This window comes from Amblyomma americanum, chromosome 5 (genome assembly GCF_052857255.1).
Source record: "Amblyomma americanum isolate KBUSLIRL-KWMA chromosome 5, ASM5285725v1, whole genome shotgun sequence".
NCBI lineage: Eukaryota > Metazoa > Arthropoda > Arachnida > Ixodida > Ixodidae > Amblyomma > Amblyomma americanum.
Window position 1 is genome coordinate 65,529,202 of NC_135501.1, and position 25,400 is coordinate 65,554,601.

At 45.5% G+C, this 25,400-nt stretch overlaps 1 protein-coding gene across 1 annotated transcript in view; it reads left to right on the forward strand.

Moving 5' to 3' along the window:
• LOC144133932 (uncharacterized) overlaps window positions 1-23,897 on the forward strand; it is a 32,670-nt gene extending 8,773 nt beyond the window's left edge. Inside the window, exons 4-8 of the mRNA XM_077666982.1 lie at window positions 4,894-5,178; window positions 17,080-17,436; window positions 18,659-18,934; window positions 21,285-21,404; window positions 23,601-23,897. Coding sequence (XP_077523108.1) covers window positions 4,894-5,178; window positions 17,080-17,436; window positions 18,659-18,934; window positions 21,285-21,404; window positions 23,601-23,897 — 1,335 coding nt within the window. The remainder of the gene's footprint in view (window positions 1-4,893; window positions 5,179-17,079; window positions 17,437-18,658; window positions 18,935-21,284; window positions 21,405-23,600) is intronic.
• The last annotated feature ends 1,503 nt before the right edge of the window (window positions 23,898-25,400 follow it).

The window sequence follows — 25,400 nt, forward strand, 5'->3', positions numbered from 1 at the left end:
TGCCAGTCAAGTATTGGGTGCAGTCTCCTGATGGTGCAGGAAATTTCAAGTTTACCACATAATCGTTGAAAACATTATCTAGATCTGTTTATGAACTCGTTGTGCCATTCACAGCCATTTCATTAATTTCTTTTCACGCCTGCACGTTTTGAAATATTGAGTTTAGTTTTTTCCATCTCAGGGCCGCGTTTTTGGTGATCCTCAAAAAAGGTGATTGAAATAGCGATCTCTGGCATGCTTAAGTTGCTTGTTTAATCTATTGCGGTTATTATTAAATGATTTAAGCAGTTCGGGATCCCGTTGGTTGAGAAATGATTGGTATATTGTATACTTTTATTTTAGTTTACCAAGTAAATCTCGAGTAATCTATGGTTTTATGATCTTTTTCGATTTGGAAGAATTCACAAATGGAAAGCTTCTTTCGTAAGTGGTTCTTAACAGGTCAAGAAAGATATCAAAAGATATAATTGCATCACATGAAGAAACACGTTCTCCCAAGATACAGTTGATATTTCTTGGCGTTAATTTTCCAAGTTTCTGGATGAGACATTTCTGGAAGGCATCGAAAGGCTACTCTCTTTTTTATGATGGGAGATGACTACATATACAAGTAAGTGATCGCTAAGATCTCAAGATGACTCCGGTGGCAAAATTTTTGATGGAGGAGCTCAGGAGAAAGAAATCTATTGGTGTCGAAGACGTACTAGTAATTCTCGTTGGAAAAGAAATAACATTATTTAGGCCATAGCTCTCGTATAACCATATCATTTCTTTCGACTTACGAGTATCAGAAATCAGGTCAATGTTAAAGTCTCCGCCACAAATTAAGTTAAGCTTATTAGCTGTGAAGTACTGAAACAAAGTTTCTACGGAAGCACAGAATGTAGCGTTATCACCATTAGGGGGTCGGTACACGGCAGGAAAGACATGGTTACACATTGCTATTGTCAACATCTCGCATTCGCATTTCGAAGAGGTAAAATCAGGCAATAGGTCACATCTGAGATTTTCTTTCGCTAACAAGGCAACACCGCCACCACGGCATAATGAGCGAATCAGGTAGAACACATCATATCTGGGTACTGAAAAAAACATTGTCACCATTAGTATACCACGTTTCTGAGATAATAATGACATCAAAGGAAAGCGAATACTATCAAAAATAAATCTAAATACTGATGTTTATTTCTGGAAGACCGAATATTCAAATGAAAACCTTTAAACCTCTCCGACACCTATTACCAAGATGCGACTTTAGTTTGTCAGGAATAATATGCATAAATAGGTCGCGACAATTGTAGAAACACTGAAGCAAGCGTCATCAAGTAATTTTTAGGCTTGATAGAAATGGCTGTCACCTTCTTCCTGTCTGACGAGAACTTTGCCCCCACTCTGCGAAACGAAACGATAGTTCTTGTCACGTGCCCATTGCTTTGCCCCCAGAGAAGTGCTCGGGTTTGTTTAGTCAGATTATCTTGGATGTACGAATTTTCATCTTCATATACATCCTTCAGTTTCTTTTGGTTTTTGAACCAGTCATCACGAACAGCCTGCCGAGCGAAGCGAACAATGATTCCAGGCGTCTTATCAGGTTTGCATGACAAGCGGTGAATTGCTGTGACGTCACTAGTCGTAAGCTGCGGAAGCTCAAGGGAAGCAGCACAGGCGCTCACTTTTAAAAGATCTTTATGATCTGTTTTTTGTACGCCGTGAATTTCTAGATTTAGCTTCCTGTTATGTCTCTCTAGTTAGTTGATTTCTGTCTTGACCTCCTAAATCTGTCCATTGCTTTGGTTATCCTCAAACTGTTCTATCTGCTTTTTCATATCAGCCAGGCTATTGTCATGTTGGATAAGCTCAGCGACTGCTTTCTCAGACTTTTCAGACATCACCTGAACACTTTCTTCCATAGAAACAACAGTGTCTGTGAGCGACTTTACTTTTTCTTGAAGTTCTGCAATCACAGCAATTTTAACCCCGCGGCAGGTTGGAAAACGCCACTGTTTTCGAGCAGATTCCCCATTTGTTTTGTAAGTTTTTTCTGAGATACCTGAACAAGAACCCAAATGATACTAGCAAAAGCACTCATTACACACCATGCAGTCATCATCAGGTTCAACAGATTTGCCACACTCAAAGCATCTATCGTCCTTCTCACTAATCATCTTTGGAAGCTGCAGGGCAGTGCTGCAGCAGCGCAGGGTAACGGATGCATGATAGGTTCAAGTGTCCAGTGACAAACATGCAAGTGCACGAGGAGTCAGAGATGCGCCTTTTCTGTGCCACTGCAGCTGCCCATGTCGAAAAGTCTATATACATTTACGCTGTAAATATCCCGCATACAGTAGGGATAAGTGAGATGGAAATGAAAGTAGTGACGAGAAAAATGGCGCTGTACTTCTTTTTCCTTTTTTTTAATTGCGCAAATATGTCCTTCGGCGTAAGATAGTTGGATATACATGCGCAGGCCAGTGTCGGCGATGAATGCCAACAAGGCAAAGAATTGGGGCTCATGCGTCCAGATTCGAGTATCCTGTGGTCGTTTTCTTTTCTCCATCTTTTACTTTGTTCCCTTATCGTTGGAACTAATCCCGTCTGAAGTAAGGGCCGCAAACGGGCAAGCAGAAAACTTGGACGACGCTTAATCTTCCCTTAAGAGCACAGCCGTCCACGCACCTGTCTTGAGCACACGAAAGGGGCACTCTGTTGTGTATTTACGACAGTCGCCGTTGCCTAGTCTACCGGATATAGCATTCAAAGACATGTGGAGCTATGCAGTATCAGTGGGAATGTACATGCATTAAATGGCCTTGTTTCGATCCCTAGGCCACTCGCAAATGACGACAGTGTGCTCCCCGATGCGCCGTTCGTGTTCTCTAGACAGGCGTATGAACGACTGTACAATGTGATAGCATTACAGATCCGTCCCCTGCGAGTATTTGTTATCTTTCATAATTAATAGATCGCGGGGACTCCACATGCCACAACTGGCGCAGTGACGCAGCGGTTAGGCGGTGCGTCAGTGCGCCAGCTGGTGTCTCTTGAAGACACAGCCACCGGTGGGCCTTGTGAGACCCAGAATGCTGTTCTCATGCTACCGTTACAGAGACTGCTTCGGGAGGCTGTCTCTCTGCATGCCATTAAGCTGATGCGAGTTGGACAAGTGGCAATTGCATTGAATTTATTCCAACTAAATTCATTGCTACCTGCCATGGTGGGCAGGCTGCCGACAACCGGTTGACACGTTGCCGGCCGCCAACCGCGGCTGGCGCGGCACCTGCTTTTAGTGCGCCGGCAATAGAGAATCCACTCAGCCGCTTAGCCGTTGCCCGTGCAGTGCCTTTGCGATTTTGAAAAGATGAGAGTCAGGGCGCCAATTACCCGGGTGGCAGGTGACATAGGTCACGTGACCTTGAGACCGCAGTGACAGGTGGCAGTTCAATTATTTGTAAGTCGTCAGAGGTTGCTCGGGAAGATAAACCTGGGTCTCTCACGCCCCACCGGTGCCTGCATCTGCTATTGCAGGGCAGTGGTGCACCACGCAACTGTTGCGCCACCTCATAAAGAGGCCTCCCAGCAATCTATGAATTAAAAAAAAGACGGAGCTTCAGTGTCCGTACCCCCCTCCTCCTTCTGGATTTCGAAGCTAAAGCACGAAGGGACACTCTACGATATCGCCGATCTCTGCCTGATGCCTGTTCGAACTTGAAAACCACGCCTAGGCCCGAACCTGAGACCGAAGTCAAAGTCGAAGTGCGAGCGTACCTAATTTTCATTTGGCCGAACCACTCTAATCATCCGTGATTTTTCATGACACAGACGCACGGACGCCGGCTTTTCTCGTGATGTAGACCTGTAATTCTTGCGCATTGCGCTCGTCAGCTTTGCTATCAACACCAGGCCTGATATACAGCATGAGTGAAATAAAACAAAAAGGACATTGAAGCCCTGATTTCCATGAACAGTTGGCCTCATGTTTTCCACCCCGATCACCAATCCAGCCGCAGATGTGTATGACGGCTTCCAGGCCAGGTGTTCTCTGAAGAAAATGCTTCGAAGACTCCATGTGTTTCCTGCAACTTGAAAAAACAATGACATTCCGTGATCGGAGGTTAGGTCATTTAAGAGCTTTTTTTTAAGGATACCACTAACACAACTGAACACAAGGTCGGTTCAATCGTCTCTATAAAAATCACTACAATTTTTGCATTTGGTCTTTCGACGAAAGGAGCAGTCTTTTGCGCAGCAATGTCAATGCCGGTAACGAAGCGATAACTTTTTTTCGAAAGCACCCAGCTTGTTGTGAATTCATTCTAATGCTCTTAGAAGCATTATTGTCTGGATTCTCGCATCACTGTTAAATACATGTGGCGAAAATTGTGGAAAACACAAAACACATTTGTATCAGAGTATGGGGCGACATGAATATTTACGAGGACCAGGGTTTCATGTGACCAGGGTTGCATTCAAGCTGAAAATTATTCAATTGTTAATATAATATTGATTGCAAAATCTGGGCTCATATTTTTAATTCTAGAACGGCGGCAGTGAATAATATATAGGAATAATTCTTGTAATCTTGCAAGAATCATTTACAAAGAATGACTTATTGTGGCAGATCGAGGCTGCTGGCCTTTAAAATGCCAGAATTGTTCGATATTCTAGTCGGCGCAATTCTCATGTTTTTCTATTTTGCCCCACATTTGCCCTTGTAATTAAATTCGAGTTCTTCCGTGCTTTCCTTAGCTTTTCCCATTCGTTCCATATATTTCAACAAAGGTGGTCAAAAGCGGCTCTTGTGGATCGGCGCACCGATTAACGGGAGTCGATCTGCTAACAACAAAGAGAATACAACGGTCGTGACAAATACATGGTGCCAACTTTGGTTTGCAGGCTTTCGAAGAGACGGAGTGGCTGAACGCGAACTTCCTCACTCCGCTGGCCAAGACCCTGGGCGAACAGCATCAGCGAGAAAACCTCGAAGGCACTGCGATGTTCTCCGGCCGGCGAGCTGTCGAGGAGCGCTGGCAGGACGCCCTGACCGAGTACAGAGTCCACGCGGGACGCCGTGCCCGTCTGCGTACGGAGCACGGCAACTTCGTGCGCACCTTCCTCGACCTGTGGCAGCTGAAAGGCGAAGATGACGCTCATCTGTTCATCTCCTGGTGCACAGTTCAGGTGAGGCTCTCGTTCCATATTAAGACCCTATGCGGGGCACAAGGGCACTGAAGATATTGTGATGGACTAGAAGACAAGGACCTGTGCAGTGGTGCCGGCGGAAGCATTCGCGCGCGCCAGGCCGTCCGCCATTAAAAGACATTCCACCACTATCACCATAAGTTCTGCCTTCATCGGTTTGCCATAGAGTAACAATAGTTTATGGGATCTCTATAAATGATTGCAGCCCGAGTCTAGCATATCAGTTGCATCATTTCTACTATACAAACTCAGTAGTTGTATATTTCAGAAGGAGACAGGCTATCCATTTTAAGAATGTTTTCTATGTTTTTTCTTCTCTGATACTTTCAGAGACGAGCAATGCTATTGAAAAGCGTTATTGATTATTAGGTGCCAGGAATAACAACTCCGATGCCTTACTGTTTACTGACACGAAAATCCACAGAAGTGGCACAGGAACAATCAGAAGTCTTAAAGTGCCCCCTCTTTACAAGTCCAGAAACAAATGATGATTCATGCACATGAGATTAGCTACGAGGGAAAAATGCTTGGCAGTGTCTACATTTTACCCTGAATAAATGCTGCATCAGATCTGTCTCGCATAACTAGGAACAGCAAGTGGCTCCATTGGCCAAAGCAGCGAAACGTGATTGGGTGCATCAGAATGAGAGTGACTTAACGACGGGTATGAAAAACGGCATTTGTGTGGTCTTTCAGAGAAGCTGAGTACAAGAAAACTTCACTATTACGTCAAGGGGATCCCCCTTTTGTGAAGAAAAGTTTACACGAACTTGAAAATAGCGTACACAAGAATGTACACACACATCGCTTCTTGTCGTTTGGCTGCAGCCAGGTAAATATTAATATATGTCCGGCTTAATTTTCAGTTACGACGCGCACTGCCGCAACGCAAGAAGTGTGTTTACTTGTGTGTTGTGACACGCAGCACACACTGGGAAATAACTGCGCGATACCTGTGATACCCGCAGCACGAGCGGATGTTTCACTTCACGTGTCTGTAAGCTTAAGAACGTTACAACTTTCCGTAACAGATCTCTCGGCATCGAGTTGGAGCGGCCTCGGTCTTGTGTAAGGTCAACGTAGACCACCCTTCCTTGAAACTTGAGGTTCCTAAAAGTGGACTAAAAGTTATTTACTAAGAATTTCCTCTATCTCTTGTTTCATTCCCGGATCCATGGTATTTTTATAATATTACCCTCCTCAAGCCAGTTAAAACACCCCTGATAAAAGAAAATTCACAGCGACAACTAATTCGAGTATGTGGCCGCAATGCCAAAGCATTAGCGGCCGCTTATAACTCTACCGGGAATGCGGTCTAATGACTTCACTTCCCTGCAGCCAATGGGAATTCTCTCGCCTGGTGATGAGAATTCGCTTCACGCAATGGAGGTTTATTAGTGGTCTTGTAATATCCCTTCCCTCCTGCCGATGTTTATGCTCTAGTCCGATTACGTAACTTTCTGCTAGGCAATGAACGAATATTATGGCCGACGTAGCATTTAGACCCGCCACAGTAGCTTAGTGATTATGGCGCTAGGCTGACGCGGATTCGATCCCAGCCGCGGCGGTCGAACTTCGATGGGGGCGAAAATCTATATTCCCATGTACTGTACATGCTAATGAACTCCAGGTTGTCGAAATTTCCAGGGCTCTTCATTACAGTATCCCCCATAGGCTGAGTCGCTTTCAGACGTTGAGCCGCCATAAACCAAAACAAACTACAGTCGCTGAATGGAGCTCGTAATGCTTTTGCGACAATACAATAATATAAGCCAGCAACACGCGAAACAAGTCCAAAAGTGTTTGTACTAGGGATGCAATGCCAATGACTTCTCAACCGCACGAGGAATTGCTCGTGAGGCTGCCGTGTCATCGGATGTGAATAGTTTTCACTGAGTAAAAAGAAAAAAAGCGTAGTTTGTGCTGAGGAAACATATGCTGCCGGGCTCCTTGGCTCCTCTATGGACAGCTCAGTTTTGTCGTGAGAGAAGGAAAGAATTAGATGCTGAAAAAAAATAGTAGTGTATTTAGCATGGGTAAGAGCGGAATATCGTGCAGTGTCACTTGTTACACTGGACACTTAAGACTGTTACGTGCTAAAGGCATTTCACCTAAAGGCTTTTTCCCAGAAGACATTTACCATGAAAGCCTGCACCGTAAAGACGTTTCCCTTAAGGCCTTTCTCCTAAGGCGTTTACATTCAAGGCCTTCCCCCTGGTGTTCCCTTCACTGATGCCTTCACCTAGGTGAAATCTTGCCAGGTGTAGTCACCTTGCAGGCTGCCCGCAACCCGGTGGGCAGTTGGGCCGCCTGCCACAAACAAGGCTTCAGACACGTGCGTATGCCCGAAATCGGAAAATGTGCCAAATAGTGCTACCTGCAGTGAAAATACACAGAGGGGCCGTGGTAGAGGACTGCAGATTAATATCAACCTTCTAGGAACAGGAACATTTACAATGCTCCAAAATCGCACAGCAAACAACCGTGTTTGCGTCTCGCCTTCACCGGAAGGCGGCCACCGGAGCCTGGACTCTGCCCGGCGTCCTCGGGGCGTCGTTGTAGTAACCATGTAATATCCGCAAGAAATGAAACGCGAACAGGAAATTGAGAAAGACTCAGCCAGGCAAAACTGAATACCAGGTGAGGTTATTTTAACTTCGAAGGCGCGAAGACTCTTCTCCACAAGTGTTAATCAACCTCGCTTCTATTTCGTCTCCAGGAGCTTATGTGTGTTTTTTTTTTGTGCTGCCACCTCAGTTTCCTTGTTCGCGTTTCATTCGTTTCGGATAGTAGTAATAACAGCGCCGCCGCCGCTGCGACTAGAGCGATATCGCATGCTCTCAAGTGAATTAAAGAATAAAGCTTCCAACGCTAGCAGTCTTGTTTTAGTAGACAAGAATAATGCCTGGTTTCTGCAAGCAAATGGCATGAAAATTCGCATGAATACTTTTTTCCAAAGCCCATTCAGCCTCCTGACTGGCTGCAGAATCCGTGCATGGTGTTTTAAGACGGGTGGTGGGCAGCGGAGCCCCACTACCGTTTTCTGTCATGCCAAAATGTTTTCCTTTAAAAGGTCTTCGGAGCCAGAACTAATTAGGCTCACCTTCCGGATTCTGTTACGAACACTACTGATTCTGGGAACTCGGAGGAAAACTAGAACTTTGTTCTTCACACCATCACTTGTGTCGCCTTTTTGCTGTCGTTGCGGGATAGGTGTATGTGCTTCTAATCAGGTTCTTCTTTATTCCCGTTTACTAGCACCTAATGCTAGCAGGATAATGGCATGGTGTCTGTTGGTTTGCCGTTTTCGGCGCCGTTGATGTGTGTTCACATAAGAACGGTAACCGAGGTCCCGGTTACACGTTTTTGCTTTCAGTAAAGCTTTTATATTCCATAGGCAAATGCGTCATACAAGGAAATCGTACTTAGTTTTGCTGGAAAAGCTGTAGCTTTTTTTTCATATCTTATATTACACAAAGTGGGAAACATTGCTTTCGAGATTTCGCAGAATTGCTGGTTTGCATCGCCGCAGGAAGTTGAATGAAATTTTGTGGAATCTGATTATTTTTCCTTATTCTTATGCAAACTTGTCTTTTGGAATAACTGAAGAAATATTTTTTGCTCCATGTAATTTCTTGGCAAAAAAATAGTAAGTATTGTTGAAAAATTACGGCATTACAAAAAGGGCAGATTTTATGAAAATAATGGAACAAAACGGAGTATATGAACCTGAGGCTGAAATTTTTCTCAGTATTAATCCTTCCTGTTTGCAGTCGTCAGTCAAAAAATCTACTTTTAGAACGGGCGGAATACTTTTAATTAGATTCAGACGACATTTTAGCGCTAACAAAACATGTGCACGAAAGAAAATGAAGGACGCGGGACTGGCGTCGAAATAATATACAGTTGGAAAAATTCGAGAAAAGGCGAAGTTTGACGGCGGTTAGAAAGCAATCTAGCGGAAATAATCCTGGAAGACCTTTAGCATCTGGTAATTCGAGATCAATAAAAAAACTGCGACTTTATATCGTTTAAGTTATAAAATTAAAGGCCTAACTCAGACCATATTTCCTTCTGTTGCCATTACTGGGTATTGTCTGCTAAAAAGAGCAACGTTCACAATTTCGACTTCGAACTGAGCGCATGTGGTTGCGTTTTATTTAGTACAATGACTGAATTTTGAGAATGCACATTATCAGAATGATTTTCTTGTAAGCGTTTCTGACTAAGTGATAAGAAGAATACGTTTGTTTTTTGCTGTCGCTTCCATACGTCTGGCTGAGAAGATTACGGATTTGTCGTGCTTCAAAAGTATTTCTTGAGAATGTGGCATGGAATCAGATTTATAAAGCGCTTAGCTCAAACTTTCGAAGGGTTTGGGTCAACGATAGCTCTTTTAAATGAAATTAAACTTAATGTGCGCGGAATAGTACAGTTATGCTTTGTGATTCTGGTAGTCCAAACTGAGGAAGGAAACCTTCTTTATAAAACGAGAAAATTCTGTGCATATGTCGGCAAGTTAGCGCCACACACCATTCGTACGTGCAAGCGTTGCCGAAGCGGTTTAACTTTCGCCACAAAAGAAAACTGAATTCTGTAGTGAGCACGAAAACTTTTCGGCAACATGAGAAACGAATGAGATGGTTAAATAGCTGAGACTTATTACTTCCCACATCTAGACAATATGTATACCAGCAGTATTTATGCATGAAAGAAGGCAGAGCCATAAGAGGAAAATATAGTTTAGCATGTTCGCTGTGTCAAGTGCAAAACAGTTGGGTTTCTAAATGCAGTCAAGGCAAAACATTGACAAAAATAATTTGCAATCGTTTTTCCCTCGCGTTCCCAACTCAAATGTGGACTCGGAGATTCGCGCTCATTTCCGACGAAATGTTTGACTAGCCGGCACATACGTGGCCGGCTCTGTCAAAACGAAGCCGCACATACATGAACAAAACGTTGCCATCGATATGCCAAGGCAACTTTTGCCAATGAGAGGGCTCCCAGTTACAGTAAGAACAAATATTAGCTTCATGAAGTCGCACACAAAGCAAATAAAATAACGCAGCTGATGTTTGCGCCAACAAGGCCTAGCAAAAGTTCGTGAAACGCAGATGGTGGGCTAGTGAACACACGCTACACATTTTGGAAATGAGGGCATAGAAAGATTCAGTGGCTTCGTAGGCGTACTCAAAGGAAAGCCAAATTATATTAGCGTTCAGGCCCTTTCCGCATTGTCAGCCTACAGACATTTAGGACAGGATGGAAGAGAGCTGAAGAAGTGCACGAGAACAGCATGTATTTTATACACTATCTTGAATCCAATTTAGTCAATGCTGCTTAGTTGATCCACACCATTTTTCGAAGTGGAGTAAGTTCTGTAGTAATTTAACGACTTGTGGGGGGCCACTCCTTATGGTGATGGCACAGTGAGGGTTACCCTTGATTTTCGAATGCAGTTTACCAAAACATAATCAAGCGCCTGAAAAAAACTATTTACTTGTAGAAGATGGCGCTTCGTCTAAGACATTGAAATTGAAATGATTGCTTCAGTGCAGGCTACTTTTGAAAATTGAAAATTGGTTTTCGAGGAAAGGAAATGGCGCAGTATCTGTCTCACATATCGGCGGACACCAGAACCACGCCGTAAGGGAAGGGATAAAGAAGGCAGTGAAAGAAGAAAGGAAGAAAGAGGAGCCGTAGGGGAGGGCTTCGGAATAATTTCGACCACCGGGGAATGTTCAACGCGCACTGACATCGCGCAGCACACGGGCGCCTTAGCGTTTCGCCTCGATTAAAATGCTGCCGCCGCGGTCGGGTTCTAACCCGGCAACTCCGGATAGGTAGCCGGAGTTCCCGGGTTCGAAACCAAAAGCGGCGGCTGCTTTTCGATGGAGGCGAAACGCTAAGGCGCCCGTGTGCTTCGCGATGTCAGTGCACGTTAAAGATGGTCGACAAACTTTGGCATGCAGGACCATGAAAACGCTAGAACTCTACATACGCAAAAGATGAGATCGCTATTGGGCTAATGCGAGCTGTCAATATTCTGGTTGAAGTAAGTCCACGGAGTCACTGCACATTCCGGCTTGTACGTCAAGCTCAATTAACCGGCGGGTTAAAAATATCCTTTTCGCTTCCAGGTACTGATATTCGTATTTAAAAAGTTGCCTATCTAAAAAGCACAAATAAAAATTTCTATTGGGAGTCAGCGGTTGTATAAAACTGAATAACTGACTGCAAATAAATGCGGTAACTGAACAATACTCACGATAGCTTAACAATAAAGCAAATTTTTAAGATGCAAGTCAGAAAGGACGGAGTATTTGTCTTTGCTCGCATTAGCGAGACCTGGAGGTTACGCGAGATTGAGGGCGTTATTAACTTTGAACGTGATTAAATCTGGACTGCCAAGCAAACGAACGCTTACAAGGTATTTTATGAGATCATGCCAATATGCCAACTGAAATACATCAACATGCACTCAGTTTTAAGTCGAAGCAGTGAGAGTTACTCTTTTCAACAGACAGGTCCGGTATTATTACTGTACACAATAAAAAAAACATTTCTTCTAGGTTAGGCCTTTAATTTATGTAACAACACTTTTCAACACTTTTTAATGATCTAATATTGCCAGGTACTAAAGGTCTTTGCAGGAAATATCAAAGAAAATTGGAGAGCAGGCTCTCATTTTTTAAATCTCCGTCAAACATCGTTTTTTTATTTTTAGTTGATTGCAGAGCTTATTGAAATTCATGTGCCCGTTTTAAAAGTACTATTTTTATCCGCCGATAGTAAAAAGGGCCGATTAATACTGGGGAATGATTTTCCGCCTTAGGTTGTTACTCCTTTTTCCCTCATTGTTCCAAAAACTGCCTTAGTTTTGTAGGGATAGCTACATTACGGTAGCCTTTCGAGCCTTCAGCGTGGCGGCGCCGTGGCGGTGCCGGCGCCGCCTTGTGGCTGCAGGGTCACCTGTGGCTGCACCGCCACGCTGTCACGGGGTTGCTCAAGTGATGCGGAGCAGCTGCCGGCGGCTCGTCGCCGTGGCTGATCACGTGGTTCGTCACGTGGATGGAGAAGTGACCAGCCACGTGGTGCGGAGCAGCTGCTGCTGCCGGCTGCGCGGCGCGCCGGCGAAACCGAGCTGCCACAGCTGTGCGCATGCGCCGTGTCAAGTGGGTCGAAGATCAAGAAGGAACGCCCAGCGAAACGGAGCGGCGAAACACTGACTTTACAATTCAGCTGATCAAGCTGTAGCTATCGCATCACTTCACGTTTAAACGGAGCTAAACCACCGCCAATTTTTCAAACATTTACTCAAGTTTACTACAAGAACAAAACTTGCTTTTTAACACAGTATTCATTTTTTTTCTGCGAAATGATAGGGCCACGAAACATATTTGTATTACATGCAACATAAAAGTTGGCATACAGTTAATGCAAAAGTACTCAGGTTTCATACATTTTACTTTGCTTTAAGCACGGATCAACACTGGCGATTTTGCGAAATCACAACAGCAACGTTTTCCACCTCGTATAATAAACGATTTTTTTCTTCACAAAAAGTTCAGTGTTTCTTGGAAAACTAAGTACGATTCCCTAGCATCGACACATTGGTCAAATGCCATATAAAAATTTCATTGTAAACAAAGTGTGGACGTGGGTCCTCGATTACCATCTTTTCTCAAGTTTTTATTGCATTACAGATACGGTAGGCCCTGGTAAAAACTGAATGGAAATCTCTTGAAGAGCCCCGGACCAACCTTTGACAGGCATGCGGTAGGAATGCCGAGTACAGTTGATATTACTTTATAATAGTACTAAATCAATCATTTCGTGCAAACACCTTGCGCAGATACACCGTCCTACATACACCATATTTTGCACATACTCCGAAAACACACCAACAATGTTCCATCTTTGTTTCAATTGTCCGTACATTGAAGCGGCATGAATTGGCAGCAAACCGCTTTTTTTGTATCAGTATTTGAATACTGTAGATGATTTTACAAACGTGGCATTGTTTAACGCAGCATCCAATTTCGGCGGTTTGTGGGACAAAAAAAATAATTGTTTCTATTACGGAGAGTATATGAGGGTACACTTCACTTTAGGCAAGTTGCGTATCGAAAAATTCCTTGGACGCATATCGGGTTTATAAATGGGGCTAGCTATTCTGCAATCCGTGTTAGTTTCCTTCTTGATAAGCTAAAATGATTACGGTTGAGATAGAAGCTTGAGTTATGAGATGTAGGTTGAGCTCCCGGTCCCATAAATTTTGGCTTCGCTCAAATACTGCATAAACTCCATTTGGTGGTTTCCAAGGAGAACATATTGTAGGGGATGACATGGCCTTAGTACAGGTGAGAGCTTTACGGATGTAAGCTGGTTGCCGACGGCCCAGATCCCAGATCAGTCTGCGCGCTCCCCTCTCCCCTTCTTCCTCGAACTCCTCAGCGTGACAATTTCCCCGGGGCAGATGATTCTCGTCGCCGAGAAAGTTAGGTAGATCGACGATGGCAGCGCTTCAAGCGAGCCACATGAACAACTTGTGTCTTGCGGGAACAGCGTTTATCCGTCATCACCTTGGCGACGACGTAATGCACGTCAGTCAGTTGGCCCAACACGACGAAGCGGCCATCGTACTTGTACAGGAACTTCTCATATAATCCTCGCTTGCGGATTGGCGTCCAAAGCCAGATATAGTCTGCGGGAGAGTAAGTCACCGGATGACGCACGTGGTAATATTCTTTTGAACGGCGTTGTGAGGACAGGGTACGTAAGCGCGCTATAAGACGGGCTTCTTCGGCACGGCATACTATCTGGCCAACGGACGCGTTTCCGTTGGGAGAAAACGGTAAGATGGTATCGAGAGAAACGCGGGGCGTTCTGGCATAGAGCAAATAGAAGAGAGAATACCCGGTGACCTCATGATTGGCAGTGTTGTAAGCGTACGTCACATATGGTAGCACTGCGTCCCAGTTGCGATGATCAGTCGATACGTACATGGACAACATGGTTGCCAGAGTGCGGTTGGTGCGCTCGATAAGACTGTTGGTCTGCGGGTGGCACGTTGTGGAGTTTCGGTAGTCCGATCCACAAAGCCGGATCATTTCTTCCACGACATCAGCAGTAAATTGCCTTCCACGAACACATGTTTTAACACGGGGTGTGCCATGGCGAAGAATATTAGTGTGCAAGCGAAACATTGAAACATCGCAAGCCTTTGCGGTAACGAGAGCGGCGGTCTCCACCTATCTGGTGAGATAGTCTACACACACAATCACCCAGCGGGACCCCCCAAAGACTTTGGGAAAGGACCAAGTAGGTCAATACCAACCTTTTCAAAAGGAGAAGTGGGTTATTTGACGGGCTGCAAAGGACCGGCCGACGTGGTGGATCGTGCCTTAAATCGCTGGCATTCTTCGCATGTTGCAACGCACTGCTTAGTGGTTTTATAAACTTGCGGCCAATAAAAACGCTGGCGAATTCGGTGCAGAGTGCGAGAGAAGCCTAGATGTCCAGATGCGATGTCATCGTGCATAGCGTGCAAAACTTGCACGCGCAGACTTTTTGGAACGACCAAAAGCAGGGCACTACCATCGACGGAGTAGTTCTGCTTGAACGAAATGCCATCTTTGAAACGTAAATGGCGTCGAATCTGCTCTGCCTTCTGCCGCTTCTATAAGGGGCTGCAGTGAGTGGTCACTACGTTGCTCTCGCCGAAAGGTCGCCACACTGGGGAACGTCGGCTCGAGCGAGGCTAAACACGCTTTGAAAAAGTCTTCATCGTTGACTAAGGTCGGCAATGGGTGGCTAGACAAGCAGTCTGCATCAGCGTGATGGCGGCCACTTTTGTACGAGACAGCAATGGTATATTCTTGTAAGCGCAATGCCCAGCGCGCCAGACGACCAGATGGATCACGATGTCCGAGGAGCCAGCATAGAGAATGATGGTCTGTGACAATAGTGAAGTGGCGTCTATATAGGTAGGGCCGGAACTTGTGCACAGCGAGCACAACTGCGAGGCCCTCCAATTCGGTGACAGTGTCGTTACGCTCACATTTCGCTAACGTGCGGCTGGCGTAGGTAATAACGTCCTCTGCCCCACTATGCAGCTGGACAAGCACCGCCCCAAGACCGACGCCACTGGCGTCAGTGTGAACCTCCATCACAGCAGAAGGGTCGAAGTACCGCAGGAGGGGTGCTGAAGTGAGAGAAGATTTAGGGAGATAAAATGAGGATTCGCACTCGACAGTCCACACAAACTTTGAATCCTTATGCAGAAGAGAATTGAGGGGGCGGGCAGTTTTCCAAAAACCAGTAATGAAACAACGAAAGTAAGAGAGTCCGATGAAGCTCCGAAGGCTTTTCCGGGTGCGTGGAGGTTCGATATCTCGTACCGCAGCGATCTTCTGTGGATCCGGCCTGATACCATCCTTGTCGATAAGGAAGCCAAGAACTAGAGTTTGCCGGTCCCCAAAAATGGCACTTCTTGGAATTCAAAATGAGTCCCGCTTTGCCGATGCATTCAAGAACAATACTGAGTCGTTCATTGTGCTCTCGGAAGGTCTTGCCAAAAATGATGACATCATCAGATAACACATGCATATTTCCCATTTTAAACCACGAACGATGGTGTCCGTAAATCGCTCGAACGTCGCGGCGCCGTTGCATAAGCAAAATGGCAGCACATCAAATTCGTACAATCATATGGGGTTACGAAAGCTGTCTTCTCACGGTCGGATGAATGTAGGGAATTTGCCAATAACCAGATCGCTAATCAGCGGTAGAGAAATATGACTCCGAATGCAAAAAATCGACTGCGTCGTCAATGCGAGGTAGCGGGTACACGTCTTTCTTGGTTAGCGCATTTAAACGACGGTAATCAACGGAGAATCGCAAAGAATTGTCTTTTTTCCGGACTACGATCACAGGTGCGGCCCACGGACTGGAAGACTCTCCGATGACTCCTTTCTACAGCATGTTGTCTACCTGTTCTGAATTATCTTGCGCTCAGACGGAGAGACTCTAAAATTCCTGGCGAATAGGGGGTGTGTTTCTAGTGTCAATTTTATGTTGTAGTCTATAGGCTGGGAAATTACTACCACATCCGTTTGAAGCAAAGTCGAATACTTGGACAAGATCCGTCAAAATGTCTTTCAGGGTACGGCGTTCACTAGACGGGAGCGATTTGTTGACCATGCGCTCAAGCGCAGCACAAAATTCAGACGTGGCTCGCTCGGCTACGCTGCAGGGAGAAATAGCTTCAATGTTGGAGGTCACATGGTTCTCAAGTCTCGCGAGTACTAGACCAGAAGGAAGACGAACATGCTCTTCTGACACATTCACAGTCAAGAGGTGTGCATGACCACCCACTGCCTTCACGATGGCACGTGGCGCCAAAGCACTTTTTTTCGCCCAGCACCTCCACCAAATGTAGCGGATGGCATGGCCTTAGTAAAGGTTAGAGCTTTACAAATGAAAGTAGGTCGCCGACGGCCCAGAGCCCAGATCAGTCTGCGCGCGTCCCTTTCTTCTTCTTCCTCAAACTCCTCGGCGCAACAATTTTATATAAAGCTTGATATTTGGTACACTTATTCACTACAGATAATTGGTTTGTTCTGAACGAAAGAGGAGGAACAAAAACATTTTCTTGGACCAGAAATGCAGATTTGTGGAATTCTCCAGCGGCAAACGTTTCACCACGATGGGTGTCGCTAGTTGGCAAATAATGCGTACAGCGAAATGATTTTTAGTGCAGAGCCAGTGGGAAACTTCTTTGCAAACGGTGCTCCCTTTAATAAATCCGCGCACTACAATGGACTTACGAAGGTATCGGTCGTGACGTCACAGCAGAAAGCAGAGATTAAGTAAGACATTGGATATGTGCCCGTGTGCACTTTAAGAGTGAACCTCTGTCACGTCTCGGCTACACCTGTGCAGGTGGCCGCCCTCTTCGCCAGCCAGCGTCTCATCGCGAGCTTCTACGACAGCGAGAAGCACGCCTTGGTCATACAGGGCCTGTTCTGTTTGGCACGCGCCTACCTCCTCTCTGGGTTCGCGCTGTTCGCCGGGTACAGCGCCGAGCTCTTCCAAGGCGACGCACGCGCACACGCGGCAGCCCTGGTGAGGGCCGTGCGCAACCAGTTGCGCAGGATCCTCTCGGAATTCCCGCCTGGCAACAACAGCGCCGTAGTCGTCGCTGATTGGAACTCGACCGAAGTAGTCTTCTCGGTAGGGTTGGTTGCCGGTGCGCAGTACTTGTTCAGGAAATAATCTGCAAATAATAATTTAAGATAAGAAGTACCTGATTTCCTCTTTCCAATGGCCTGTCGAATATAGCGCTGTCAGTGCACGACTGAAGGAACCGCTACTGCACACAACAAAGACAAGGATAAATGCGTATGGAACAAGACAAGCGCAGACTCGCGACTACATGTATTGCAAAAACGCATGGAATTTATACACACAGAACCAAATAACCACACAAAACAAAGGCAACTGCAAGAATAGCAAGTCAAATGACACTTACATTACATTAATTATTTTATGCATTGTCCAGATCTGCCACCACGTTCTGTAAGTGAAACAGGAGCCTGGCTGGTGCACTTATCACCTCTTGTTTTAAAATAAGCCGCCTTAATTTCGGTTTATTCACTCATGAGCCAGTACCAACTAGCCCAACGTGCTGCTGTGTTGCTGTCAGTGCAGACAGAGTCAGAATGACAAGAACTGCCCATAAAAGCTGGGGCAACCACGAGCTTCGACAATGAACTGATATCTTCTAATTTTGGTGCAGGAAAATAAGTAGTGCGGGTTAATTCTTCTAACTTTCTAGATAACGTTGTGAGCAATGCGCTCAGTTAAATTTTTGTTCGTGGTATGAATGGAAGAATATTTTGAGCAAGAAATATGAAAACCCGATAGGCGCACTGACTTCTGCTTTGCTTCGCAAGCTGACTGGTTTTCAAAAAATACATTTTGTCAACCGCGGTCTATGATGCTGCAGCAAGTATATATATAAAACACTGATGTGCCATTATAGTATAAATCGAGACGGTGATCTATTTCAATAATGTGCACCTTAAAAATGTCTTCGCTTTTGTTCTTGCAGTAATCAAAAAGCTCCTTTTAAGCAACATCACTGCGTTTAGGAGAGAACATAGCCCATATAGAAACAAAAACAAGAATGACCTTTAGCTGAGGCAGAGTATGGAAGGTGTGCTTAGAGTCTATGCGTTATCTCTTGTTGATTGTAATATCCTGTATATCGTCCCAAGAAAGGTGTTTAGTAATGTGAATGGCTGATATTACGTTTTTCTTAAGCTTAATACACGAATACGCGACGTGTTTTTGGACCAGGAAAGTAAGCATGACTGCCGTGTCCTTCAGTTTGGCTTCTATACAACAAGCAAGTATACGGAGGTCTTATTACCTCCGACTTCATGACTGACAGGCCGTCGATCCGAGTGAAGCGGCACCTGACCATGAAGGCGGCTACTCAGGCTACCCATACATGGGCGACTCCCTGGTCGAGAACTGGCGTCGCGCCGCCGAGGTGGAAGCCGCGGCGCTGCCTTCGCGTGGGGCGGCCATTTCATCAGCAGTGGAGGCGCACGCCTTCTACGCCGTCGTCGAGCGCGACTTCGTGCTGCTCCCGTACGCCTTCGCCTTCCCTCTCTACGACGAGGATTCCACGGGAGCCATGAACTTCGCCGGCCTCGGGAGCCAGGTGCAGCAGCGCGTCGCTGTGCGTGAGAAAGGACAATGTTCCCGTTAAAGAACGAACCCTAGCAGGAAAATCAATCGGCGCAATATTGCAATTGGTGGGTTCCACTCTGGTCCTTTTGTATAACCGGCTTTTGTCAATATGTGTCCAATATTGGGCCGATCACCTGTGCTGCTTGGGCAGCTGGGCAGATTGATTGGCTCCGTGCAAGAGGTCTGCGCTTCTGATTATGTAAATGTAAATTTCATAAATAATATCAGCTTTCGTACCCTAGCAGCAGGATGGCGGTCTCTTCGACTGATCTCCATTTATACCACTGTTTCCCCAGTCGCGCCAGCATGATCCCAGAGAATCGTTTATATGCAAATTGAGTAAGTCTCTTACACTTTTCAAGTATGGCTTGATTCCAGGGATCAAAACTAAGGGTACTGGTATTTAAGTCGCGTGAGAGAATTAATTCGAAATGAAATGCTTATGCGATGGAGAGAATGATTTATCGCTTGTTGATTTCAATACTGAGCGGAGATTAACAAATACCAATTTAGAGTGGTGACATTTTTATTTACAAACTTCAACGTCGTTTAACCGAACACCTCTTTACAGTTTAAGTCACGACAAAAAATACGCGAACGCGCGTTTAGTCCAGCATGAATGAATTGGAGCACACTGCATGCGCATATCTTTGTTACTTTTCGTCTTCACGTGTTCCCACTTCCTTGAAAAGCAAGAAAAAAAACGGCAGTTCTCAGCTGCCTCCAGAACTACACCTTTAGGTCGTACCAACAGAGTAGATAGTAGTATATTTGTCTTAACATTTCGACCTCCGCTAGAATTCTTGACCTTTAAATAACTGTTCCTCCAGGAGGCGCACATTATAAGATTCCAAACTCTGCTTGCCTTCTCGCTAAAAACTAAGTGCGAGATAAAATTGTAAATTGTAAAATTTCAAAGCTTCTTTCTTGTTGAATGAAGCATTCTTTTAGTTTACTGCTGCAAGGGGTTAGAGGGAAAGAGGGAGAGGGAAGGAACAACGTTGGTGAACAAGAATGGTTGCATCTGAGCCGGCTGGTACATGGGTTGCTTGGCGTCAGCTCAGGTAGAAACGGAAACCCAGCTTAAGGTGCAAAGTATAACGCTGACGCTAAAAAGAGCTGTACTAACGACTACCACAACATATATAGCGGCCACATGAAAACTTTTTACTCCACATAAGAAATGGTGATAAGCTACAACTTCTGCGTGTACGTGCTATGCAAGAATTTTTCCCACAAGGGGATCCAGTACTAACCTTGCCGTGCATAATCGGAACCAGAGGTCCAAAGTAGAAGCGACGTATGCCACATTCAAAAACAACAAACTGGTGCGAGAGATCAAGAAAGCAATGTCCATCGACGACGGCTAATGTATGCTCAAAATATAACCGATCGAGGACGACATGGCAGAGAAAATCTTATTTTCTATGAAGATTTCTTAAACGTTCTTTCCTCCTCTGTAAGAAGCGCAATCTGTTTTGAATAAAGTGGAGTTCGATTACCTCACTTGCTATGGCGTTGACTGTCTATTTTTATCAAACACAATGCAGCCAATACATGTCAATACAAAGCTAACGCAGCCAATACAATCCGCAAGCAATACAATCAACGACACGCAGATACAAAGTCACATGTCCCCATACCGTAAATTTCTGGACAAAAGCGTTTTTGAGCATGAGAGAGTTTATGGGGGAGTTTTTTCATTTATTGTGGGATTTGACTAAAACAATTTCCGGATCTTCCGCCGGGAGGCTTGCATTTGTTTGCTGTTAACGTTTTGCTTTCGTCAAAAGAGTTCCCTGTTGGTTTTCTATGGCGCTCTTAACTGCTCGATAAGAGCGGTAAAAATGCCATGAAAGATTTTCCTACATATTGGAATAATTACCGTTTTCCTCAATAATTCTATACCAGTACATTACAGTTTTGTAATATTCAAAACTTTTGTGCAAGAAGTTTGGAGATGAATGCCTTCCTTGGTCTCAGTTAATGTTGACTTGTTTCAAATGTACCATGGCCTCTCAGTTATTGTTGACTCTGGGATTCCTGCGTCTTTGTTGCGTGTTGATTTAAAATAACGAAGTCCTGATACATACATCAATCATAACACTGTGGCTGCTTTAACTAAGTGCGAAATAATTTGAAACAAAGAGCGAGGACAGTTAAGTTGGGAAAGTTTTCTTGTTCTCATGCCAATGCGAGATGCTCTTCAAGCTACGCTTCCTATTTACCAGAGAGGATTTCTCTGGCTCATAGAGGCAAGTGGTTCTCCTACCGGGCGGAAGGATTGTCCTTCTCCAGCGTGTATGTGTGTCAATGCGCAGGTAGCACTGGCGTTGGGAGAACTCTTCTTGGAGGCATACCGGGACAACCTCCCACAAAAGCTGCGCTGTCTCCGCCCTGGTTCAACCAGCATCCGCCAGACAGAGAGAGAGGCGTTGCAGGTTTGGTCGTCTGCTACTTTAGTTGTTGCTTTCCAAGCAACTGTTCCCGTGTTATCTAAAGTCGTGCTGAAAAGAGAGCCGTAATTTTATCCCACCATTCGCTTTTTCTGTTTTGCCTTCTCTGCGTCTCTCCTTCCTTCGATATTTCACTGTCTCTCTCTTTCTCTCTTTGTAGTTGTGGGCGACGCTGAGTTTCATCTGTTGGTTTGTAAACTTGTTTGCGGGGTGTCGTGTCATGTAAACGTTTTTTTGTTGTCGCTGGTCACAGTCTTGTGGATTTGTGTCATTGCATCAGTGTTATGGTGTCACTCTAAGATGAAATGAGAGAGGTATAGGAAATGGAATGACAAAATTCTGTGCATTGGAAATGCACAGTGATAGGGCTGATCGGCGGGATTAGAGTTTGTCTAGAATACCAATGTCATTTAAATAATCAAATAGCAAGTTCATAGCACGTCTCTGCTGACTATGACAGGCTAGGGGCCCTAATACAGAGTCGTGTGTTAGAGGCACTTGAGTCAGTGACTTCATAATATGTTCATAATGTACACGCTCCCAAGCATACGCTGGGCATCCGAACAAAATCTGCTCCAGTGTTCCTGCTAAGCCGCAGTTGTCGCAACACGGCCAGTTCGCTTGATCTGAACGAAGCGTTTAGACGAAGTCTATGATAAAGAGCTTCCAGATGGCGAGGAAGTCTGGGTAGAAGTCTTTATCTGAGTTGTGGGTAGATAGAGTGCAGGAATTGGTGATGGTGTGTCGCCAAGCTCCATAGCAGAATCATTGGCGGCAAGAAAAATGCAACTGGAACACCTTCTATCGCTTTCTTATAGGGGCAAAGTAAAGGTTACCGCTTGTCCCCTTTCCCCTATGCGCACCCGCTCCCAAGCACGCGGTTAACATGACCGCACTGGGCGACTTGGAATCCTACCTCGGAGACATTCTGTTTGGCCACCTCGCGAAAGCGCGGATTTCTCATTTGTGTATGCCTCATAAGCTGCATGTGAAGTTTAGGATATGGTGATTTCGATTCTGAAATATGATTCACTTATCTTGAACGCGGACTCTCCACAGCGTTTTTTTCTTGAAGCTTGGATCATTCCAAAACGGTTCATCTTGGTTAACGTTTTCAGCCTTGCTTCGAAATGTAAATGGGAAGGCCACGTTCTCCTTCAAGAAGGATGAATATTGACAGTCACAGCTTTTTTGCCCATTCTAACCTCGAGTGCATTCGCTCCCAACGCCATATGCAGATCACATGAACGAAAAGGGCCATGTTTGCACTGAAAGGTACTTATTGCTAATGCGGAACACGTAACCAAATTGCGAGTATTGTATACGTCACTCAAATCTAGAAGTTAGCTTTTTTCTTATTATTTGTTACTCATGTTTTATGCCCCTACTTGTCGTATGACACGTTTCAAGACCTACTACTCGGCTCAAGTCAACATTCTCATGGAGCCCGGGGTGAAGGCAACATGTTTAATGCAAGAATTTATTTATTTCAACGGTCTGACTTGGAAGGAAGACATACTTGGCCTGGCAACATAAACCTGTTCAAGTGCAGTGTCAACGGCGAGTGTTCGCGGTGGTCGCCGCTTTTATCCGTGCTAATCTTTACCCTATCCGTCGAGCATATATTGAAAGGTGTTTTTTTTTTATAGTGGAAAAACCCTGTTAAGGGAGCTTGTCCGCAAACACAGATCTTCCATTGAAAATAGCCGAACGGAGGCTGTGTCACTCAGACATGAGGGAGACAGAACCACAGCACTGCGGGAGACAGGTATCCGCACACATCGTCACGCATACCCAACCGCAAGGAAAACAAAAATGGCGAAACCGTCGGACCTGCACTCTGCAGATACAACGTGCAGCGTTGGGCGAGACGGCATTCTTAACTCAAGGTTGTCAGTAGCCACTGCGCCGGAGTTGCCCCACTGCGCCGGCGTGCAAAAATTGTTATGCAGTGAAGCATTCTTTCAGAAAAAAAAAGAGAGTTAAGGAAGCACGAAGGCATATTTGTGCCTATCATATGAAAAGGACACTCCAAGGGAGACCTCATCTAGAGCTCCTCAGTAACGCGTGTTGAAAATGGATAAAAGGAAGGCGAGTCGCTCTTGAGGCCGCATCACTGAGGCAAGGATCGTTTGAAAATTTGGTACTAAAGATGTCGCTCAACGTTTTGGTGTGGTGCAGGTGCTGTCGTTCAACGTGCTCTTCGACGCGTACAGGGCGGCCGCCCAGCCCTCAGACAAGCGCCTGCTGGGCTGGGAGCGCCTCTCGCGGCGCCAGCTGTTCTTCGTGGCCGCCTGCTACGCCATGTGTCCCGGCGACAGCGCCCTGCTGTCGGCGCCCTTCATCGCCGGCCTCGGTGCTGCGCGGTCGGCGGGGAAGGAATGCGACGCTGTCTTCCGCCGGACGGGACACTTCGCGCGCGCTTTCGAATGCCCGCCTGAGGCGCCCATGAACTCGGGCGCAGACTGCCGCGCGTGAGGCGCCTGCGTCACTAGCATCACCTCAGTCCTCCGTGGCCTAGGGCGAGACGCTGATCGTAGTTTTTTCGCATGGATCGCACATTGTTGAACTGTCACTCGGCCACATTTTAACCCAGATCATCTATGTGCCATAGCCGTGCAAGGCATGTGTCATGTGTATCATGCGCACATCTACGCCGTATCTCCATCCCAATATCACGCGCGCAACCAGGGACAGTTATGACCACTTTTGGTGCTTTCTTCATCTCTACGGCGTGGAATGTGCAATTTCACCTTAAGGGCTGCTGCGTATAATATCCGCTAGTCATATAGCTTCACAACTTTTTCTAGCTATTCAGTTTTTTGTCGTGGCTGGTATCAGTGACCGTCACAAGTATCTTACGACTCTTAAGTTCCCTTGTCGTATTCATTCAACCGTGTTTCGATGCGTGTTTGTCGCGTTTGCGGTGCTCGTGCACCCAAACATCGCTATATGGCCTGAGCAATCTGTCTCCGGGTGAGCTGTGTTCCTAAGGGGCAATGTTGGCAGTTCAGGCCAGTTGATTGTTTGGTTCCTGAAAAAAAAAAAACTGATGAATTCACGCTAAATATGTCAGGCGGCAAGCATTGAGGAAATGTTCATGGTGCCTGCGTTATTAGAATACATGCCTCTTTTTACGCGTTGAAATGCAAAAACTGGTAGTCGGAGCGGCAATCTATACTTGTCCAGTCTTTATTTGCCTGTACCTGCATTCATAAAGCAAATCGTAAAGCGAGACTCTGAAACGTCCTCTTACCGAAACAAGTCTGCCGTTTACATCTCCGTCGACCCGGATATGTCCGACGAATGCCGCGTAGCAGCTACCAGAATTGCGTTAACAATCGACGCGCTCCTTCATTGAGTCGTCCAATGGTTGAAAACGCACAATACTGTAAGAAATAATACTAGCTGTCATGGCTTAAATGCAACCGTATCGAATTATCAGTTTTGCGGAGTCTGTCTAATAGTGTTATTACATGAACAATGCAATGGAACACGTACTGTTGCAAACGCACGCCGGCCGCTAAACGCATAGGTAGTGCGCTAGAAGTAATAAGGTGGTAAGATGGGCGAGTTGATTCGCGGCGAAAGGTTGCGCGTAATGAACAAGGATCAAAGAAAGGAACAAGACACGACTCGACTGACTTTTTGCAACTAAAACTTTATTGAAAAGCCACCTTGAAAAGTCATGTGCTTTTCATGATATCCTTTTGGTATTTTTATGCGAGGTGGGTTTATATTTTGTGTTCTTTCCAATAAACTTTTAGATGCGAAAAAGCGCTTGTGTCGCGTCGTGCTTCTTCCTTTGGTTCTTGTTCTTTTCGTGCTACCTTTCACCTCTCAAGTCAGCTAGGAACTTGGTCAGAAAAATATTTTTGAGTTTGCATAAATTGCTGGCTTGTTAGACACTGCGCCTCTACGGCTCCCAACAGGCTGCATTCGGGTCCTGCCAACAGCGGATGTTCTCGTCCTTTCAATAAG